This window comes from Salvelinus fontinalis, chromosome 38 (assembly GCF_029448725.1).
Source record: "Salvelinus fontinalis isolate EN_2023a chromosome 38, ASM2944872v1, whole genome shotgun sequence".
In the NCBI taxonomy this organism is placed as follows: Eukaryota; Metazoa; Chordata; class Actinopteri; order Salmoniformes; family Salmonidae; genus Salvelinus; species Salvelinus fontinalis.
In genome coordinates this window covers 2,659,925-2,681,145 of record NC_074702.1, presented here as the reverse complement: position 1 = coordinate 2,681,145, position 21,221 = coordinate 2,659,925, and the positions used below count along the sequence as shown (strand labels likewise).

The following is a 21,221-nucleotide window of genomic DNA, read 5'->3' as shown; positions in this document are numbered from 1 at the left end:
GTCATATTCAGTCTAGGTGGAGTCTATGGGTCATATTCAGTCAAACCAAGCTACATCAGATGAGTCTAGGTAGAGTCTATGGGTCATATTCAGTCAAACCAGGCTACATCAGATGAGTCTATGGGTCATATTCAGTCAAACCAGGCTACATCAGATGAGTCTATGGGTCATATTCAGTCAAACCAGGCTACATCAGATGAGTCTATGGGTCATATTCAGTCAAACCAGGCTACATCAGATGAGTCTAGGGGTCATATTCAGTCTAGGTAGAGTCTATGGGTCATATTCAGTCTAGGTGGAGTCTAGGGGTCATATTCAGTCAAACCAGGCTACATCAGATGAGTCTAGATCAGGGGTGTCAAACATACGGCCCGCGGGCCGGAACCGGCCCCCAAGGAGGTTCGATCAGGCCCGCAGGATAATTTGAAAGTGGAAAAAATGCATAAAAGACATGGAATTAATATTTTTAATTCGCTGCAATTCATGGATTATCCGCTAAGGGGCGCACTCTTTCCATCAGAGTAGAAGACAAGCCGCATCACTGAGACAGACTGAAAACAGCAGACGGTATCAATGCGCCATCTGCTGCTTGTTACGACGTTGTTAATACCTTGGTCTCTACCTCTCCGCTACACCCTCATTAGCCAAAATGTCGTTATCCAAAACGGAGAAAAGTAGATAAGGAGTGTAGAATTTTCAAAGAAAAATGGACCACGTCCTATTTTATTTACAGAGATGCACGGAAAACCTTCGTGCTTGTTGTGTTTGCAACATGTTTCATGTATGAAGTTTACAGATTTACAGGCGAACACTTTCTTCATTACACATTTAAAATCACTCTCCTTAGTTTGTAAGGTGTACGCAGGGATTACATTTAGATTTTATATGCGTATGTGTAAGTGGTTTAAAAATTCCTTTCTTTAAAAGTCTCATTTAATCTTAAAGTGCATTACTATATTTTTCAGCACCAATTAAAGTTTTGTGCCTTTGTACAATCAGTGGGATCAGTTGCAATGCATATTTGTGAATGATAAAAGTAAATTGCACATTTGTCTAAGGAAATATGAGGTGTTTCATGAAATGTTTTGTAAAAGGATAGTTCATTAAATTTCAATATTTTCCTAATGTTCTTGTGCTTCTTTACACCAAAACAAAGGAAAGACATGATATTTTGGTTATTTATAGCAGAGTATGGTATAATTTTAATGGTCCGGCCCACTTGACATCTCCCTAGGCCGTATGTGGCCCACGATGCGAAATGAGTTTGACACCCCTGGTCTAGATAGAGTCTATGGGTCATATTCAGTCAAACCAAGCTACATCAGATGAGTCTAGGGGTCATATTCAGTCTAGGTAGAGTCTAGGGGTCATATTCAGTCTAGGTGGAGTCTAGGGGTCATATTCAGTCAAACCAAGCTACATCAGATGAGTCTATGTAGAGTCTAGGGGTCATATTCAGTCTAGGTAGAGTCTAGGGGTCATATTCAGTCAAACCAAGCTACATCAGATGAGTCTATGTAGAGTCTAGGGGTCATATTCAGTCTAGGTGGAGTCTAGGGGTCATATTCAGTCAAACCAAGCTACATCAGATGAGTCTAGGTAGAGTCTAGGGGTCATATTCAGTCTAGGTGGAGTCTAGGGGTCATATTCAGTCTAGGTGGAGTCTAGGGGTCATATTCAGTCAAACCAAGCTACATCAGATGAGTCTATGGGTCATATTCAGTCAAACCAGGCTACATCAGATGAGTCTAGGGGTCATATTCAGTCAAACCAAGCTACATCAGATGAGTCTATGGGTCATATTCAGTCAAACCAAGCTACATCAGATGAGTCTATGGGTCATATTCAGTCAAACCAAGCTACATCAGATGAGTCTAGGTGGAGTCTATGGGTCATATTCAGTCAAACCAAGCTACATCAGATGAGTCTAGGGGTCATATTCAGTCTAGGTGGAGTCTAGGGGTCATATTCAGTCTAGGTGGAGTCTAGGGGTCATATTCAGTCAAACCAAGCTACATCAGATGAGGCTAGGTAGAGTCTAGGGGTCATATTCAGTCAAACCAAGCTACATCAGATGAGTCTAGGTAGAGTCTATGGGTCATATTCAGTCAAACCAAGCTACATCAGATGAGTCTAGATAGAGTCTATGGGTCATATTCAGTCAAACCAAGCTACATCAGATGAGTCTAGGGGTCATATTCAGTCTAGGTAGAGTCTAGGGGTCATATTCAGTCAAACCAAGCTACATCAGATGAGTCTATGGGTCATATTCAGTCAAACCAAGCTACATCAGATGAGTCTAGGTAGAGTCTAGGGGTCATATTCAGTCTAGGTGGAGTCTATGGGTCATATTCAGTCAAACCAAGCTACATCAGATGAGTCTAGGTAGAGTCTATGGGTCATATTCAGTCAAACCAAGCTACATCAGATGAGTCTATGGGTCATATTCAGTCAAACCAAGCTACATCAGATGAGTCTAGGTAGAGTCTAGGGGTCATATTCAGTCAAATCAGGCTACATCAGATGAGTCTAGGGGTCATATTCAGTCAAACCAAGCTACATCAGATGAGTCTAGGGGTCATATTCAGTCTAGGTGGAGTCTATGGGTCATATTCAGTCAAACCAGGCTACATCAGATGAGTCTAGGGGTCATATTCAGTCTAGGTAGAGTCTATGGGTCATAATCAGTCAAACCAAGCTACATCAGATGAGTCTAGATAGAGTCTAGGGGTCATATTCAGTCAAACCAGCCATCAGGTCAATGACAACACGGCTGCTGCTCTGTGACCTGTAACATACAGGCATATGGCTTTAACGTCGTGTAGTTAGCTGTTTGATTGAATAGCCCCCCCCCCCTCTCTGAGTATATATGTACGTGTGTAGCTAGCTGTGTTTTGGGGACCTGTACAGTATCATCTCATCACACAAGTCTAATAACGTTAGTTACTTACTCGGAGTCAATACTTCTCTGTTTCAAAACCAGCAGAGCTGCAACATATTCGTTTAGGTTCTACAATGAGAGAGGATGGATTGTCCGTCAGTATAGTTTGGTGAAATATGATCTAACTATCTTTTCTCCAGGTCTGAAGCAAGTATACAACAGTAGAGCCTTTCTCAACTCACCTGGTGAAGCACTGTGCAGTTGTGACAAGCTCCGGTAGTTGCTCCTGACGCGAGTTTGGAATGATTCTCCCCCGGCATCATGAGAAGTAGTCAGTTACTGTCCAATATCCCAAACTAGTCATGCAAAAATATGTCCAAATAGAACTACAGACATTAAAAACACAAGACACCTGACGACAAATTCGGCATGACACAAACGCACTGTCCCACGTTGACTCAGGACCCAAAAATATAGCCGGGGTTGTCTATAGAAATGCCGGTCTGAAAATGTCAGACCATCGCGTTATATTTTTCAGATTTTTTATTTATTACATTTTTGTATTATTATTATTATAAACAACAAATCAATACAAAAAGTACATGGGGGAACACATTCATATATAAAGAATATGCAAAGGACAATTGGACTAGGGGGTACAATTATCACATTACACAAGGACCTTAATTAAGGGGCATATACACATTTATCATTCTAACAGCTTTTTTGTTGTATTTAATTGTCTTAAAATAAAGTTCCATTTATTTTTGTAATGTAAGAAAATGTGGTGTTTTGTTTGTAAATTCACATTTGTGAATATGAAATTTGGCCAAAAGAAATTAACTGTTTCAGCTTATTTCTATTGTAGGTAAAGAATCCAAGCAGTACATGTCTCCATAATAGTGTAAAATCTTCATAAATGTGTTCGATTATAAATCTACTGATGTCTTGCCAGATTCCTTACATGAATACAATGCCATGAATACATACATACAATGCACTGTTTCTGGGTGGTCATTACAAAAGGTACAATTTGATTTCGTTTTTATTAACTTTTTCATAATATCGTGGTTGGCAGGATAATATTTATGAATAATTTTAAAAGAAACTTCCTTAATTTTGTTAACAAGTAGGTATGTGGGTGGCAACATCCACACTTTTTTCCAAAAGACATTATCAATAAAACCATTCCAATAAGGTATGATAAGGTATAGATACAACATCCTGTTGAAACAAGGTCCGTATCGCTCTGTTGTTGAATGGACCAACATGACATAATGACAACATCCTGTTGAAACAAGGTTCGTATCGCTCTGTTGTTGTTGAATGGACCAAATAAAAACTCATCTTTCTTACTAAGGTATGTTCTGAGGGTCAGGTCTTGACACGTTCCTGAATAATAAAGCAACACATGAGGGAATGGCATCTAAAACAATTGCAACATTTTTAGGTGATACAGGGATCTTGTAAATTGATAAGAATTCCTTCTAATGAAGTAAAAGACCCTCTGCATTTACAAGTTGGCTCACCAATAGGATATTATTTCAGAACCAATATTCTAAAAACAAAAATAATTATACGAAGCTATCCTCTGTTATCAGGTCTGAGTAGTCAATAAAGATAATACGAAGCTATCCTCTGTTATCAGGTCTGAGTAGTCAATAAAGATAATACGAAGCTATCCTCTGTTATCAGGTCTGAGTAGTCAATAAAGATAATACGAAGTTATCCTCTGTTATCAGGTCTGAGTAGTCAATAAAGATAATACGAAGCTATCCTCTGTTATCAGGTCTGAATAGTCAATAAAGATAATACGAAGCTATCCTCTGTTATCAGGTCTGAATAGTCAATAAAGATAATACGAAGTTATCCTCTGTTATCAGGTCTGAATAGTCAATAAAAATAATACAAAGCTATCCTCTGTTATCAGGTATGAGTAGTCAATAAAGATAATACGAAGCCATCCTCTGTTATTAGGTCTGACTAGTCAATAAAGATAATTCGAAGCTATCCTCTGTTATCAGGTCTGAATAGTCAATAAAGATAATACGAAGCTATCCTCTGTTATCAGGTCTGACTAGTCAATAAAGATAATTCGAAGCTATCCTCTGTTATCAGGTCTGAATAGTCAATAAAGATAATACGAAGCTATCCTCTGTTATCAGGTCTGAATAGTCAATAAAGATAATACGAAGCTATCCTCTGTTATCAGGTCTGAATAGTCAATAAAGATAATACGAAGCTATCCTCTGTTATCAGGTCTGACTAGTCAATAAAGATAATACGAAGCTATCCTCTGTTATTGCTGTCTCTCCAGGGCCGGTTCCCCTCTCTCCACTGGGATTCTCTGCCTCTAACCCTGTTACTGGGGCTGAGTCACTGGCTTGCTGGTGCTCTTTCATGCCGTCCCTAGGAGGGGTGGGGACCTTTGCTGCCCCCACTTGAGTGGGTTGAGTTACTGACGTGAACTTCCTGTCTGGGTTGGCGCCCCCCCTTGGTTGTGCTGTGGTGGAGACCTTTGTGGGCTATACTCGGCCTTGTCTCAGGATTGTAAGTTGGTGGTTGAGGATATCCCTCTAGTGGTGTGGGGGCTGTGCTTTGGCAGAGTGGGTGGGGTTATATCCTTCCTGTTTGGCCCTGTCCGGGGGTTTCTTCGGATGGGGCCACAGTGTCTCCTGACCGCTCCTGTCTCAGCCTCCAGTATTTATGCTGCAGTAGTTTATGTGTCGGGGGGCTAGGGTCAGTTGGTTATACCTGGAGTACTTCTCCTGTCTTATCCAGTGTCATGTGTGAATTTAAGTATGCTCTCTCTAATTCTCTCGTTCTCTCTTTCTCTCTGAGAACCTGAGCCCTAGGACCATACGTCAGGACTACCGGGCATGCTGACACCTTGCTGTCCCCAGTCCGCCCGGCCTTGCTGCTATTCCAGTTTCAACTGTTTCTGCCTGCGGTTACGAAACCCCTACCTGTCCCAGACCTGCTGTTTTCAACTCTTAATGATCGGCTATGAAAAGCCAACTGAGATTTATTCCTGATTATTATTTGACCATGCTTGTCATTTATGAACATTTTGAAAATCTTGGCTCTTTCTAATTTTCTCCTTCTCTCTTTCTCTCGGAGGACCTGAGCCCTAGGACCATACGTCGGGACTACCGGCCGTGGTGACTCCTTGCTGCCCCCAGTCCGCCTGGCCTTGCTGCTATTCCAGTTTCAACTCTTCTGCCTGCGGTTATGGAACCCCTACCTGTCCCAGACCTGCTGTTTTCAACTCTTAATGATCGGCTATGAAAAGCCAACTGAGATTTATTCCTGATTATTATTTGACCATGCTTGTCATTTATGAACATTTTGAAAATCTTGGCTCTCTCTAATTTTCTCCTTCTCTCTTTCTTTCCCTCGGAGGACCTGGGCCCTAGGACCATGCGTCGGGACTGCCGCCCGTGGTGACTCCTTGCTGTCCCCAGTCCGCCTGGCCTTGCTGCTATTCCAGTTTCAGCTGTTCTGCCTGCGGTTATGGAACCGCCACCTGTCCCAGACCTGTTGTTTTTCAACTCTTAATGATCAGCTATGAAAAGCCAACTGAAAATTATTCATGATTATTATTTGACCATGCTTGTCACTTATGAACATTTTTGAACATCTTGGCATAGTTCTGTTATAATCTCCACCCGGCACAGCCAGAAGAGGACTGGCCACCCCTCATAGCCTGGTTCCTCTCTAGGTTTCTTCCTAGGTTTTGGCCTTTCTAGGGAGTTTTTCCTAGCCACCGTGCTTCTACACCCGCATTCTAGCTGTTTGGGGTTTTAGGCTGGGTTTCTGTACAGCACTTCGAGATATTATCTGATGTACGAAGGGCTATATAAAATAAAATTGATTGATTGAAATTGATTGTTATCAGGTCTGAGTAGTCAATAAAGATAATACGAAGCTATCCTCTGTTATTAGGTCTGACTAGTCAAGCTTGTCTAATACTAGTCTGATATTGTTAGAAGTATGTCTGTTCCTCATAAAGCCAGACTGTGTTTCAGCAATGATTGCATCCAGGACTTCTTTAATTATTTGTGCAAGTAGTAAGGCTAATATCTTGAAGTCATTATAATGTCTGGAACCTGGTTTGTTACTCCAAGTGAATGATCTGTCAGCCGGAAACCTCTCTCTCCATATATCAGTAAGATCAAATTCTTTCCATAAAAAGTATTAAACCCAAATTCTGATTGGTTGGCCTTCCTGGGGGCCATCTATCAGATGAATTATCTATAGTAATGTTAAAGTCCCCTCCTATCAATAATAACTAATTGGGACATTCTGATAACCAATGAAGTATATGTTTCTGTACAGATTCAAGCAACTCATCATTCTCATGTTTGGTGTTGTACCCCTAGAAGTTGACAGTAATGAGCGTAATGTCATTGTAACTGATCACAAGATAAATAAAGTGACCAAAGGTGTCACAGTCCGAGTGTAGAATATTACCACCACAGGTATTTGTCATTGTAATGACCCCAGCGGAGCGTTCAGAGCCATGGGACTTCCAGTAGTTATAATCAGCAGAAATTGAACGCGACTCCTAAAAAAAAAGAATATTTTTTCTTAGTTTAGTGTAACGGATGTGAAATGGCTAGCTAGTTAGCGGGTACGCGCTAGTAGCGTTTCAATCAGTTACGTCACCCCGTGTCGGGCGAGGGGACGGTTTAAAGTTATACTGTTACATTAGCAAATAAAAATAAGACCTTGCGCTTCACAATGTTTCGTAACCGCCAGACCTTTGCATTTTTAAAATCAGTTTCTAAACCCTACATTGCGAGACTTGTGTGAACACTTGGGAGGTAGACCACATATTATCCATTATATTATCCATTATATTGATCAGTGAGGTTTATGACTTTGTGGCTGTGGTAACTAGGGACGAGCAGGCACAACTTCGATATCAAGTGTTTTTTTCCCTCAAAGTTAACGGGATGTCACGTGTCCTACTTATATCAGTACACGCATAGCAACCTAATCATTACGATACGTCTATTCGATTAAATAAGCCACACGTAGCAAATAAGCCAGTACATTTTTGATTTCCATACAAAAACTCCTCGCTTGGTGAGCGGAAAAAACGCCACCTACTGGAGAAGACAGATTTTGAGCCCAGCGTCGCCTCTTCCTGTCAGAGAAGACCAAGCAGGATGTTCTTCTTCTTCGGTGGAGTTTAACGGCGGTTGGCATCAAATATGTTGCGTTACCGCCACCAACTGGACTACAGTGTAAATCCATTCAACTGTGTGACGGAAAAAGGGGAAACGGGAAAAATAGAATATATATTTAAATTGTTTAATTAACCCTTATTTTACCAGGTAAGTTGACTGAGAACACATTCTCATTTACAGCAACGACCTGGGGAATAGTTACAGGTGAGAGGAGGGGGGGAGGAATGAGCCAATTGGAAGTTGGGGATGATTAGGTGGCCATGATGGTACCAACTAACCCTCATTAAACCCACCACCTTATTCCACTAATTTAACCCCATCTGATCCTACCCCAGGCCAACGACCTGAGAGGACAGACCTTATTCCACTAGAGAGGACAGACCTTATTCCACTACTTTAACCCCAACTGATCCTACCCCAGGCCAACGACCTGAGAGGACAGACCTTATTCCACCAAAGAGGACAGACCTTATTCCACTAGAGAGGACAGCCCTTATTCCACTAGAGAGGACAAACCTTATTCCACTAGAGAGGACAGCCCTTATTCCACTAGAGAGGACAAACCTTATTCCACTAGAGAGGACAAACCTTATTCCACTAGAGAGGACAGATCTTATTCCACTAGAGAGGACATATCTTATTCCACTAGAGGACAGACCTTATTTCACTACTGTAAGCCTATCTGATCCTACCCCAGGCCAACGACCTGAGGACAGACCTTATTCCACTAGAGGACAGACCTTATTCCACTAGAGAGGACAGACCTTATTCCACTACTTTAACCCCAACTGATCCTACCCCAGGCCAACGACCTGAGAGGACAGACCTTATTCCACCAAAGAGGACAGACCTTATTCCACTAGAGAGGACAGCCCTTATTCCACTAGAGAGGACAGCCCTTATTCCACTAGAGAGGACAAACCTTATTCCACTAGAGAGGACAGCCCTTATTCCACTAGAGAGGACAAACCTTATTCCACTAGAGAGGACAAACCTTATTCCACTAGAGAGGACAGATCTTATTCCACTAGAGAGGACAGATCTTATTCCACTAGAGGACAGACCTTATTCCACTACTTTAAGCCTATCTGATCCTACCCCAGGCCAACGACCTGAGAGGACAGACCTTATTCCACTAGAGGACGGACCTTATTCCACTACTTTAACCCTATCTGATCCTACCCCAGGCCAACGACCTGAGAGGACAGACCTTATTCCACTAGAGGACAGACCTTATCCCACTAGAGAGGACAGACCTTATTCCACTACTTTAACCCCAACTGATCGTACCCCAGGCCAACGACCTGAGAGGACAGACCTTATTCCACTAGAGGACAGACCTTATTCCACTACTTTAACCCCATCTGATCCTACCCCAGGCCAACGACCTGAAAGGACAGACCTTAATCCACTATTTTAACCCTCTCAGGGGGCAGTCTGACAGACCACAGCCTCTCTGCAGCTCCACCGAGGGCTTGGCCACAGCTCTCTATACTTCCTTGCTGCGTCCTTCTCTGTACACTTAATGAAGCGTCTAAATGTCAATACAACCACCGTGCACAGAAAGTAGCTGCCATCTTTACTACTATAAAACATTTCCCCACTCAAAGTCACAGGATTGAGATACTTAGACCACCTTGCCAATCACTCCACTTGTATTGTGTGACAGCTAATAACAGTCAATTGTACTGAAATGTTAGTGTTAAAATAATTATTTAATCTATTTTAATTGCGTATTATATAATAATATCAGCCATTGCTTATAATTTGACATTACTGTCTCTATTTTACATAATTTTCCGATGAGTGCTTTTATTTTGAAGCCCAAAACCGGAAGTGACGTTGACTCTACGTCCTGTTTTCTAAACGCATAGAATACACTGCTAGTTTAAAAGCTTTCTTTAGCTGTTCACTACGAAGTTTAAAATGTCTAGAATACAACTCTTAAGGTCGTTTTTCAACCAGAGATTAGCAGCTGCTGCCGAAGAGATATTCGGGGTCGTGGAAAAAACGATAGCAGAGTATCAGGACGAAATGTCCCGCTCGGAAGAGAAGAACAGCCGGCTACAGAAGCTGCTTGATATCACCATTAAACCAGAAATAAAGTTGTATAGAGCAGGTTTGTGAATGATTTACTAGATATGTTTGCATTGTTAGTAGGTAGCTAAGTTTGAGAGTTAGCTAAGTATTTAGCTGTTTTAGTTCGCTTCTAGCGCTGGTCCAGGACGTCGTCTCTTCGTTTGACCGCGTCTTGTGCAGTGGACCAGGGCCCTTATCCACAAAGCATCTTAGAGTAGAGGTTCTGATCTAGGATCAGTTGTGTTATAAGATTATATCGACAGAACCTAGCACTGCTACTCTGTGATGCTTCGTGTATATGTGTCCAGAGCTAATGTAGCGTTACTCCGTTCATAGACACTGCTACTCTGTGATGCTTCGTGTATATGTGTCCAGAGCTAATGTAGCGTTACTCCGTTCATAGACGCTAGTTACCTTCAGCGCCTATTGATGGATGTATCATCTTCCCGGTGAATTTTGTTGCTCGGTCTGAACGACAACAAGCATTGCTTGTGATACGGTTTGGAAACGAGGAATTTATATTTTATATCAGCAATATATACCTATTCAAAAAGCAAAAGGTTAAATAGATTACCACAGTATGAGTCATAATCGTTTTTCCACAAGTTTTTCCCCATAGTGGATTTTTAGAAACATTTAAAATAAGGGCTGTGTGTCGTGTAGGCTTACCCCGGGGTAACATTTTGATAAGTGTCAATCTCTAAGACAATGTGACTTGTCTTTATCTACCCCCCCCCCCACCAAATGAAACGCTAATTAGCTGATAATGTGGCTATCATTAAGAAGCACAAATGCCTTGATGATCTCGACGAGACTGTTTAATCCAGGCAAAGGCAAGAATTTCTTGATTAAATCACAGTTTATTTGTCACGTCCCACGAATACAACAGGTGTAGTAGACCTTACAGTGAAATGCTTACTTATAGGCTCTAACCAACAGTGCAAAACATGTTTTAGGTGAACAATAGGTAAGTAGAGAAATAAAACAACAGTAAAAAGACAGTGAAAAATAACAGTAGTGAGGCTACATACAGATACCTGTTAGTCAGGCTGATTGAGGTAGTATGTACATATAGATATGGTTAAAGTGACTTTGCATATATGATGAACAGAGTAGCAGTAAAGTAAAGAGGGGTTGGTGGGTGGGACACAATGCAAATAGTCCGGGTAGCCATTTGATTACCTGTTCAGGAGTCTAATGGCTTGGGGGTAAAAACTGTTGAGAAGCCTTTTTGTCCTAGATTTGGCACTTCGGTACCGCTTGCCATGCGGTAGTAGAGAGAACAGTCTATGACTGGGGAGGCTGGGGTCTTTGCCAATTTCTAGGGCCTTCCTCTGACACCGCCTGGTGTAGAGGTCCTGGATGGCAGGCAGCTTAGCCCCAGTGATGTACTGGGCCGTACGCGCTACCCTCTGTAGTGCCTTGCGGTCAGAGACCGAGCAGTTGCCGTACCAGGCAAGGATGCAACCAGTCAGGATGCTCTCGATGGTGCAGCTGTAGAACCTTTTGAGGATCTCAGGACCCATGCCAAATCTTTTTAGTCTCCTAAGGGGGAATTGTCTTTGTCGTGCCCCCTTCACGACTGTCTTGGTGTGTTTGGACCATGTTAGTTTGTTGTTGATGTGGACATCAAGGAACTTGAATCTCTCAACCTGCTCCACTACAGCCCCGTCCATGAGAATGGGGGCGTGCTCGTTCCTCCTTTTCCTGTCGTCCACAATCATTAACCTTCTAATGTTGGCTAAATGTAGTAGTGAATAAATTACCTACATTTCTTTTCAAGTGACAATCCTGTGAATTGTCTTGTGCAAGTTTTAAATGGACACAATACCTGTTAGGTGTCAGCTAGAGATGACCTGCAGGGATTTGTAGTCTTCAATGATGTCTACTTTGACGCTAATTAGCGTTTTAGAATGTGAGAGTAAATAGAGCTGAATATATTGATAAGAGTCACCTCTTCCGAGAGCGATTTACACGGTCATCAGAACGTCAAGCCAGGGTAAGGACACACGAAACACAGCCCTCATTTTAAGTGTTTAAAAAAAATCCCCTATGGGGGAAAAATGAATGGTAGTAAAATGAAATTTCCCATGTTTGACCGCTAGGTTTTATGGGTATTATGACACCTCCACTGTGGAGCTCTATTACCACACACTTTTTATAAGGTAAGTGTTCCCACACCGCCATATCTCCATGTTACAGCTGGTGTTTACATTAGACAGAGGAGACCACCTGTGCTAACTACCTGTCTAGCATGCTCTGAGTGACTGTAATGGAACTAACTACCTGTCTAGCATGCTCTGAGTGACTGTAATGGAACTAACTACCTGTCTAGCAAGCTCTGAGTGACTGTAATGGAACTAACTACCTGTCTAGCATGCTCTGAGTGACTGTAATGGAACTTACTACCTGTCTAGCATGCTCTGAGTGACTGTAATGGAACTAACTACCTGTCTAGCATGCTCTGAGTGACTGTAATGGAACTAACTACCTGTCTAGCATGCTCTGAGTGACTGTAATGGAACTAACTACCTGTCTAGCATGCTCTGAGTGACTGTAATGGAACTAACTACCTGTCTAGCATGCTCTGAGTGACTGTAATGGAACTAACTACCTGTCTAGCATGCTCTGAGTGACTGTAATGGAACTAACTACCTGTCTAGGATGCTCTGAGTGACTGTAATGGAACTAACTACCTGTCTAGCATGCTCTGAGTGACTGTAATGGAACTAACTACCTGTCTAGGATGCTCTGAGTGACTAATGGAACTAACTACCTGTCTAGGATGCTCTGAGTGACTGTAATGGAACTAACTACCTGTCTAGCATGCTCTGAGTGACTGTAATGGAACTAACTACCTGTCTAGCATGCTCTGAGTGACTGTAATGGAACTAACTACCTGTCTAGGATGCTCTGAGTGACTGTATGTAACGGAACGCTGTCAGAAACATGTAATTGAAAAATACTGCCAGCTGCAACTGATAAAGCTGTTAAAACAGTGACCAGTAGGTGTATATCTTTGTGAATGGGTTTTGATGTGATATGAAAGGGCTATGTATTTAGAACCATATGGATGGAGTATTTGTCTGTTTTGTCTGCCAGAGCCTGTCTACTTCTGACACTAACCAGGTCCTTGGCCCTTAAGAAGTACTGGTAGGCTGGCCTACACTCCTTTAGAGTACCACTAACCAGGTCCTTGGCCCTTAAGAAGTACTGGTAGGCTGGCCTACACTCCTTTAGAGTACCACTAACCAGGTCCTTGGCCCTTAAGAAGTACTGGTAGGCTGGCCTACACTCCTTTAGAGTACATTGTTGGCCTAGTGCATTGGTTCCTGTTTATAGTCCCGTACCCCTTCAAACATTCAACCTCCAGCTGTACCCCCTCTAGCACCAGGGTCAGTGCACTCCAGCTGTGTACCCCCTCTAGCACCAGGGTCAGCGCACTCCAGCTGTACCCCCTCTAGCACCAGGGTCAGCTTACTCCAGCTGTACCCCCTCTAGCACCAGGGTCAGCTTACTCCAGCTGTACCCCCTCTAGCACCAGGGTCAGCGCACTCCAGCTGTACCCCCTCTAGCACCAGGGTCAGCGCACTCCAGCTGTACCCCCTCTAGCACCAGGGTCAGCGCACTCCAGCTGTACCCCCTCTAGCACCAGGGTCAGCGCACTCCAGCTGTACCCCCTCTAGCACCAGGGTCAGCGCACTCCAGCTGTACCCCCTCTAGCACCAGGGTCAGCGCACTCCAGCTGTAACCCCTCTAGCACCAGGGTCAGCACACTCCAGTTGTACCCCCTCTAGCACCAGGGTCAGCACACTCCAGCTGTACCCCCTCTAGCACCAGGGTCAGCACACTCCAGCTGTACCCCCTCTAGCACCAGGGTCAGCACACTCCAGCTGTACCCCCTCTAGCACCAGGGTCAGCGGACTCTCAAATGTAGTTTTTTGCCATCATTGTAAGCCTGCCACACACACACTACGATACATTTATTAAACAGAAGAATGAGTGTGAGTTTTTCTCACAACCCGGCTCGTGGGAAGTGACAGAGCTCTTATAGGACCAGGGCACAAATAATAATATAATAATAGTCAATAATTTTGCTCTTTATTTAACCATCTTACATATAAAACCTTATTTGTTCATCAAATTGTGAATAACTCACCACAGCTTAATGAGAAGGGTGTGCTTGACAGGATGCACATAACTCTGCAATGTTGGGTTGTATTGGAGAGAGTCTCAGTCTTAAATCATTTTCCACACACAGTCTGTGCCTGTATTTAGTTTTCATGCTAGTGAGGGCTGAGAATCCACTCTCACATAGGTACGTGGTTGCGAAGGGCATCAGTGAGGTAACAGCTCGATTTGCCAAGGCAGGATACTCTGAGCGCAGCCCGATCCAGAAATCTGACTTCTGATTAAATTACATTTTCACAGAACCGCTTGTTGCTATTTCAATGAGGCTCTCTTGTTCAGATATCGGAAAGTGGACTGGAGGCAGGGCATGAAAGGGATAACGAATCCAGTTTGTGTCGTCTGTTTCGGGAAAGTACCTGCGAAATTGCGCACCCAACTCAGGCGCTTCGATAGATCACATTTGACATTGTCCGTTAGCTTGAGTTAATTTGCACATGAAATCATACAATGATGGAAAGACCTGTCTCTTGTCCTTGTTAATGCAGACAGAGAAAAGCTCCAACTTCTTAATCAGCCTCAGTTTTGTCCTGCACATTGAATATAGTTGCGGAGAGTCCCTGTAAGCCTTGATTCAGATGATTCAGGAGAGAAAAAACCTCACCCAGACAGGCCAGTCGTGTGAGAAACTCGTCATCATGCAAGCGGTCAAACAAGTGAAAATGATGGTCAGTAAAGAAAACTTTAAGCTCATCGCACAATTTTTTAAAAAACCTGTAAATACTTTGCCCCTTGATAACCAACGCACTTCTATATGTTGTAAAAGTGTTACATGGTCGCTGCCCATATCATTGCACAGTGCAGAAAATACACGAGAGTTCAGGGGCCTTGCTTTAACCAAGTTAACCATTTTCACTGTAGTGTCCAGAACGGACCGTTAGTGGAATTCCCACGAGAGAGTAACGGTTAATGTGATTGGATGATAATTATTTGACGAGGCTTCCTGTATTTGACATTGTGTTGTTATTTCACGGGAACACTAGATGGTTTCATTTTATTTTTGGCAGTGAAACGAGGCGACTCAGGCGAGTGGGGGAAAAAACTCAACCAAATGTATAGCCCCATTGGAAAATAAAAATGGACTGTTTGAAAATGTGAATCACATATTTTGAGTTGGCGTATCTCAGTTTGGGAATACCTGGCCTAGTGTATGTTCTGGTCTCTGTCTCATGTGTTTCCTTCCTTCCAGACACCCAGCAGCTGCCAGCCTGTGAAGAACAGGTTCCCTCTGAGCAGCAGGAGTGGATCCGCAGTCTGGGCCAGGAGGATCCACAGTCTGGGCCAGGAGGATCCACAGTCTGGGCCAGGAGGATCCACAGTCTGGGCCAGGAGGATCCACAGCCCGTCCACATTAAAGAGGAACAGCAGGAACTTTGGACCAGTCTGGGGAAAGGTCAGGAGTCTGACACCACAGAGTTCATATTCACTTCTGCTTGTGTGCAAAGTGACTGTAATCAGGACCGACCTCAGCCCTCACATCTCTACCAGACACAGAGTACCAGCACCTCGTATGAACCGTTGAAAAGAGAAACTAGAGAAGAGCATCAACTATTAGAGACACCCAGGGCTTCTCAGCCCGTCTCTGCAGTGAAGTCCATCCGTCCTAGTTCTCCCTCTAAGAGTCGCTGTAAGGTGTGCGGGAAAACGTTTCTGATGAAAAGCTATTTCTTTAAACACGTGACAATGCACACCAAGATGAGAGAACGTGTCTGTGGGGTGTGTGGAAAACAGGTTGAGTTAGAGGCTATAAAAGATCACGTCCAAGCTCACATTGATGCTCAGTTTACTTGTCAGTTCTGCAGTAAATGTTTCACTAAGAGTAATGCTCTGAGGTTACACATGAGGAGCCACACAGGAGAGAAGCCCTACCAGTGTACTGTCTGCTGCAGAGGGTTCGCAGGAGCAACCAATCTAACCAATCACATGAGGATCCACACGGGGTATAAACCCCACCGCTGTACTGAGTGCGGAAGGTGTTTCTCTGTCCTGGGTCATCTCCAGACACACATGAGGAGCCACACGGGGGAGAAGCCCTACCACTGTACTGTCTGCGGTAAAGGGTTTAGTGTGAGCTGCAACCTGACGCAGCACATGATGATCCACACAGGGGAGAGACCTTACCACTGTCCTGACTGTCAGAAAGGATTCATCACCATGGTCAGGCTGAGGAGACATCAGATCGCTGTTCACATGCAGGGAGAAATGTTCTTCTGTCATGAGCAACAGCTATAAAAACATGCAGGCCTTGAAACACACATTAGAGTACACAGAGAGACAGAGATGACATGACGGGCCCTGACGTAAGACACACACAGAGAGACAGAGATGACATGACGAGCCCTGACGTAAGACACACAGAGAGACAGCGATGACATGACGAGCCCTGATGTAAGACACAGAGGAGAGACAGCGATGACATGACGAGCCCTGACGTAAGACACACACAGAGAGACAGCGATGACATGACGAGCCCTGACGTAAGACACACACACACAGAGAGACAGTGATGGCATGACGAGCCCTGATGTAAGACACACACACAGAGACAGCGATGACATGACGAGCCCTGGCGTAAGACACACAGAGACAGCGATGACATGACGAGCCCTGACGTAAGACACACACAGAGAGACAGTGATGACATGACGAGCCCTGACGTAAGACACACACAGAGAGAGACAGCGATGACATGACGAGCCCTGACATAAGACACACACAGAGAGACAGAGATGACATGACGAGCCCTGACGTAAGACACACACAGAGAGAGACAGCGATGACATGACGAGCCCTGACGTAAGACACACACAGAGAGACAGCGATGACATGACGAGCCCTGACGTAAGACACACACAGAGAGACAGCGATGACATGACGAGCCCTGACGTAAGACACACACAGAGACAGCGATGACATGACGAGCCCTGACGTAAGACACACACAGAGAGACAGCGATGACATGACGAGCCCTGACGTAAGACACACACAGAGAGACAGCGATGACATGACGAGCCCTGACGTAAGACACACACAGAGAGACAGCGATGACATGACGAGCCCTGACGTAAGACACACACAGAGAGACAGCGATGACATGACGAGCCCTGACATAAGACACACACAGAGAGACTGCGATGACATGACGAGCCCTGACGTAAGACACACACAGAGAGACAGCGATGACATGACGAGCCCTGACATAAGACACACACAGAGAGACTGCGATGACATGACGAGCCCTGACGTAAGACACACACAGAGACAGAGATGACATGACGAGCCCTGACGTAAGACACAGAGAGACAGCGATGACATGACGAGCCCTGACGTAAGACACACACAGAGAGAGAGCGATGACATGACGAGCACTGACGTAAGACACAGAGGAGAGAGACAGCGATGACGAGCCCTGACGTAAGACATAGAGGAGAGAGACACTAGCTTCACACCTGTAAGAGGAGACTTCTTGGTGAATAAGACTGAACTGCTGGACTTCAGATTTAACAGAGATGATAGTAGAGCGTATCTTCTGAGCAGCAGAAGTCCCTGATCATTAGTTAGAACAGGGGTTCTCAGACTGTTTGGGGCCTGGGACCCCTTTTGGTGTGAGTAAATTTACTGTGACTTTGGCAGTGCATTGCCGGACAAACCAAGTCCCTAGGAAGGAACATTTTAAAGGCATCACAGATAGAAATGACCAGTTTTCAAGCTAATATCCTGCAATCCTATAGATTTTGTTCATGTACTGTCATCTGTTGTTGACAATAAAATATCTTGTTCCAATACTGTCATCTGTTGTTGACAGTAAAACATCTTGTTCCAATACTGTCATCTGTTATTGAGAGTTAAACATCTTGTTCATATACTGTCATCTGTTATTGAGAGTTAAACATCTTGTTCCAATACTGTCATCTGTTATTGAGAGTTAAACCTCTTGTTCCAATACTGTCATCTGTTATTGAGAGTTAAACCTCTTGTTCCAATACTGTCATCTGTTGTTGAGAGTTAAACCTCTTGTTCCAATACTGTCATCTGTTATTGAGAGTTAAACCTCTTGTTCCAATACTGTCATCTGTTATTGAGAGTTAAACCTCTTGTTCCAATACTGTCATCTGTTATTGAGAGTTAAACCTCTTGTTCCAATACTGTCATCTGTTATTGAGAGTTAAACATCTTGTTCCAATACTGTTATTGAGAGTTAAACCTCTTGTTCCAATACTGTCATCTGTTATTGAGAGTTAAACATCTTGTTCCAATACTGTCATCTGTTATTGAGAGTTAAACATCTTGTTCCAATACTGTCATCTGTTATTGAGAGTTAAACCTCTTGTTCCAATACTGTCATCTGTTATTGAGAGTTAAACCTCTTGTTCCAATACTGTCATCTGTTATTGAGAGTTAAACCTCTTGTTCCAATACTGTTGTTGAGAGTTAAACATCTTGTTCCAATACTGTCATCTGTTATTGAGAGTTAAACATCTTGTTCCAATACTGTCATCTGTTGTTGAGAGTTAAACATCTTGTTCCAATACTGTTATTGAGAGTAAAACATCTTGTTCCAATACTGTTGTTGAGAGTTAAACATCTTGTTCCAATACTGTCATCTGTTATTGAGAGTTAAACATCTTGTTCCAATACTGTCATCTGTTATTGAGAGTTAAACATCTTGTTCCAATACTGTCATCTGTTATTGAGAGTTAAACCTCTTGTTCCAATACTGTCATCTGTTATTGAGAGTTAAACATCTTGTTCCAATACTGTCATCTGTTGTTGAGAGTTAAACATCTTGTTCCAATACTGTCATCTGTTGTTGAGAGTTAAACATCTTGCTCCAATACTGCCATCTGTTATTGAGAGTTAAACATCTTGTTCATATACTGTCATCTGTTATTGAGAGTTAAACCTCTTGTTCCAATACTGTCATCTGTTGTTGAGAGTTAAACCTCTTGTTCCAATACTGTCATCTGTTATTGAGAGTTAAACATCTTGTTCATATACTGTCATCTGTTATTGAGAGTTAAACCTCTTGTTCCAATACTGTCATCTGTTGTTGAGAGTTAAACCTCTTGTTCCAATACTGTCATCTGTTATTGAGAGTTAAACATCTTGTTCATATACTATCATCTGTTATTGTCACATCTGCTTAATGTTGCTAACCTAATCTACAATGATTGGGGATCTAACTATTCTGCCTATTTTACTTTAACTTGAGAATAAATTATGTTGTTTAAATACTGTAATCTGCTTAATGTTGCTTTGGGGATGTTTCTCTATTTTGTGGTACATTGGGGAACTTGGGAGTAACAACATCCAATTTGGACCAGACCTCTTCTTAACAATGACAAATATGTGAGGAATCCAAACAAATGGTCAAAACCCCCAAACTAGGCCCACCCCAAACCCCCAAACTAGGCCCACCCCAAACCCCCAAACTAGGCCCACCCCAAACCCCCACACTAAGCCCACCCCAAACCCCCACACTAAGCCCACCCCAAACCCCCCCACAATAAGCCCACCCCAAACCCCCCCACACTAAGCCCACCCCAAACCCCCACACTAAGCCCACCCCAAACCCCCCCACACTAAGCCCACCCCAAAACCCCACACTAAGCCCACCCCAAACCCCCCCACACTAAGCCCACCCCAAACCCCCACACTAAGCCCACCCCAAACCCCCCCACATTAAGCCCACCCCAAACCCTCACACTAAGCCCACCCCAAACCCCCCCACACTAAGCCCACCCCAAACCCCCACACTAAGCCCACCCCAAACCCCCACACTAAGCCCACCCCAAACCCCCCCACACTAGGCCCACCCCAAACCCCCACACTAAGCCCACCCCAAACCCCCCCACACTAGGCCCACCCCAAACCCCCACACTAAGCCCACCCCAAACCCCCACACTAAGCCCACCCCAAACCCCCCCACACTAGGCCCACCCCAAACCCCCACACTAAGCCCACCCCAAACCCCCACACTAAGCCCACCCCAAACCCTCACACTAAGCCCACCCCAAACCCCCACACTAAGCCCACCCCAAACCCCCACACTAAGCCCACCCCAAACCCCCACACTAAGCCCACCCCAAACCCTCACACTAAGCCCACCCCAAACCCCCCCACACTAGGCCCACCCCAAACCCCCACACTAAGCCCACCCCAAACCCCCACACTAAGCCCACCCCAAACCCTCACACTAGGCCCACCCCAAACCCCCCCACACTAAGCCCACCCCAAACCCCCCCACACTAAGCCCACCCCAAACCCCCACACTAAGCCCACCCCAAACCCCCCCACACTAAGCCCACCCCAAACCCCCACACTAAGCCCACCCCAAACCCCCCCACACTAAGCCCACCCCAAACCCCCACACTAAGCCCACCCCAAACCCCCCCACATTAAGCCCACCCCAAACCCTCACACTAAGCCCACCCCAAACCCCCCCACACTAAGCCCACCCCAAACCCCCACACTAAGCCCACCCCAAACCCCCACACTAAGCCCACCCCAAACCCCCACACTAAGCCCACCCCAAACCCCCACACTAAGCCCACCCCAAACCCCCACACTAAGCCCACCCCAAACCCCCCCACACTAGGCCCACCCCAAACCCCCACACTAGGCCCACCCCAAACCCCCACACTAAGCCCACCCCAAACCCCCCCACACTAGGCCCACCCCAAACCCCCACACTAAGCCCACCCCAAACCCCCACACTAAGCCCACCCCAAACCCCCCCACACTAAGCCCACCCCAAACCCCCACACTAAGCCCACCCCAAACCCCCACACTAAGCCCACCCCAAACCCTCACACTAAGCCCACCCCAAACCCCCACACTAAGCCCACCCCAAACCCCCACACTAAGCCCACCCCAAA

The 21,221-nt window shown here is 44.5% G+C and overlaps 2 protein-coding genes and 1 long non-coding RNA gene across 5 annotated transcripts in view; 2 read left to right on the top strand and 1 right to left on the bottom strand.

Moving 5' to 3' along the window:
• The window catches only part of ice1 (KIAA0947-like (H. sapiens)), a 53,884-nt gene extending 50,524 nt beyond the window's left edge, over positions 1-3,360 (bottom strand). For both annotated transcript variants that reach the window (XM_055904935.1, XM_055904936.1), the window contains exons 1-2: positions 3,124-3,360; positions 2,952-3,010 (exon numbers count right to left, since the gene is read on the bottom strand). In XM_055904935.1, the coding sequence (XP_055760910.1) occupies positions 2,952-3,010; positions 3,124-3,204 (140 nt within the window). In that variant the 5' untranslated portion in view covers positions 3,205-3,360. The remainder of the gene's footprint in view (positions 1-2,951; positions 3,011-3,123) is intronic.
• Positions 3,361-4,077: 717 nt separating this feature from the next.
• LOC129838166 (uncharacterized) lies at positions 4,078-6,812 on the top strand. 2 transcript variants are annotated; one of them, XR_008756826.1, is made up of 3 exons: positions 4,078-4,241; positions 5,199-5,431; positions 5,723-6,812. It is a non-coding gene; the product is annotated as an uncharacterized LOC129838166 (long non-coding RNA). The 2 variants fall into 2 exon arrangements; XR_008756827.1 differs by having other exon boundaries at positions 4,079-4,182.
• A 3,084-nt stretch (positions 6,813-9,896) lies between these two features.
• Positions 9,897-19,583, top strand: LOC129837413 (zinc finger protein 32-like). The gene is made up of 2 exons (XM_055903562.1): positions 9,897-10,195; positions 15,533-19,583. The coding sequence occupies exons 1-2, from the start codon at positions 10,003-10,005 to the stop codon at positions 16,573-16,575; spliced, it is 1,236 nt and encodes a 411-aa protein (XP_055759537.1). The 5' UTR covers positions 9,897-10,002; the 3' UTR covers positions 16,576-19,583.
• Positions 19,584-21,221: the final 1,638 nt, after the last annotated feature.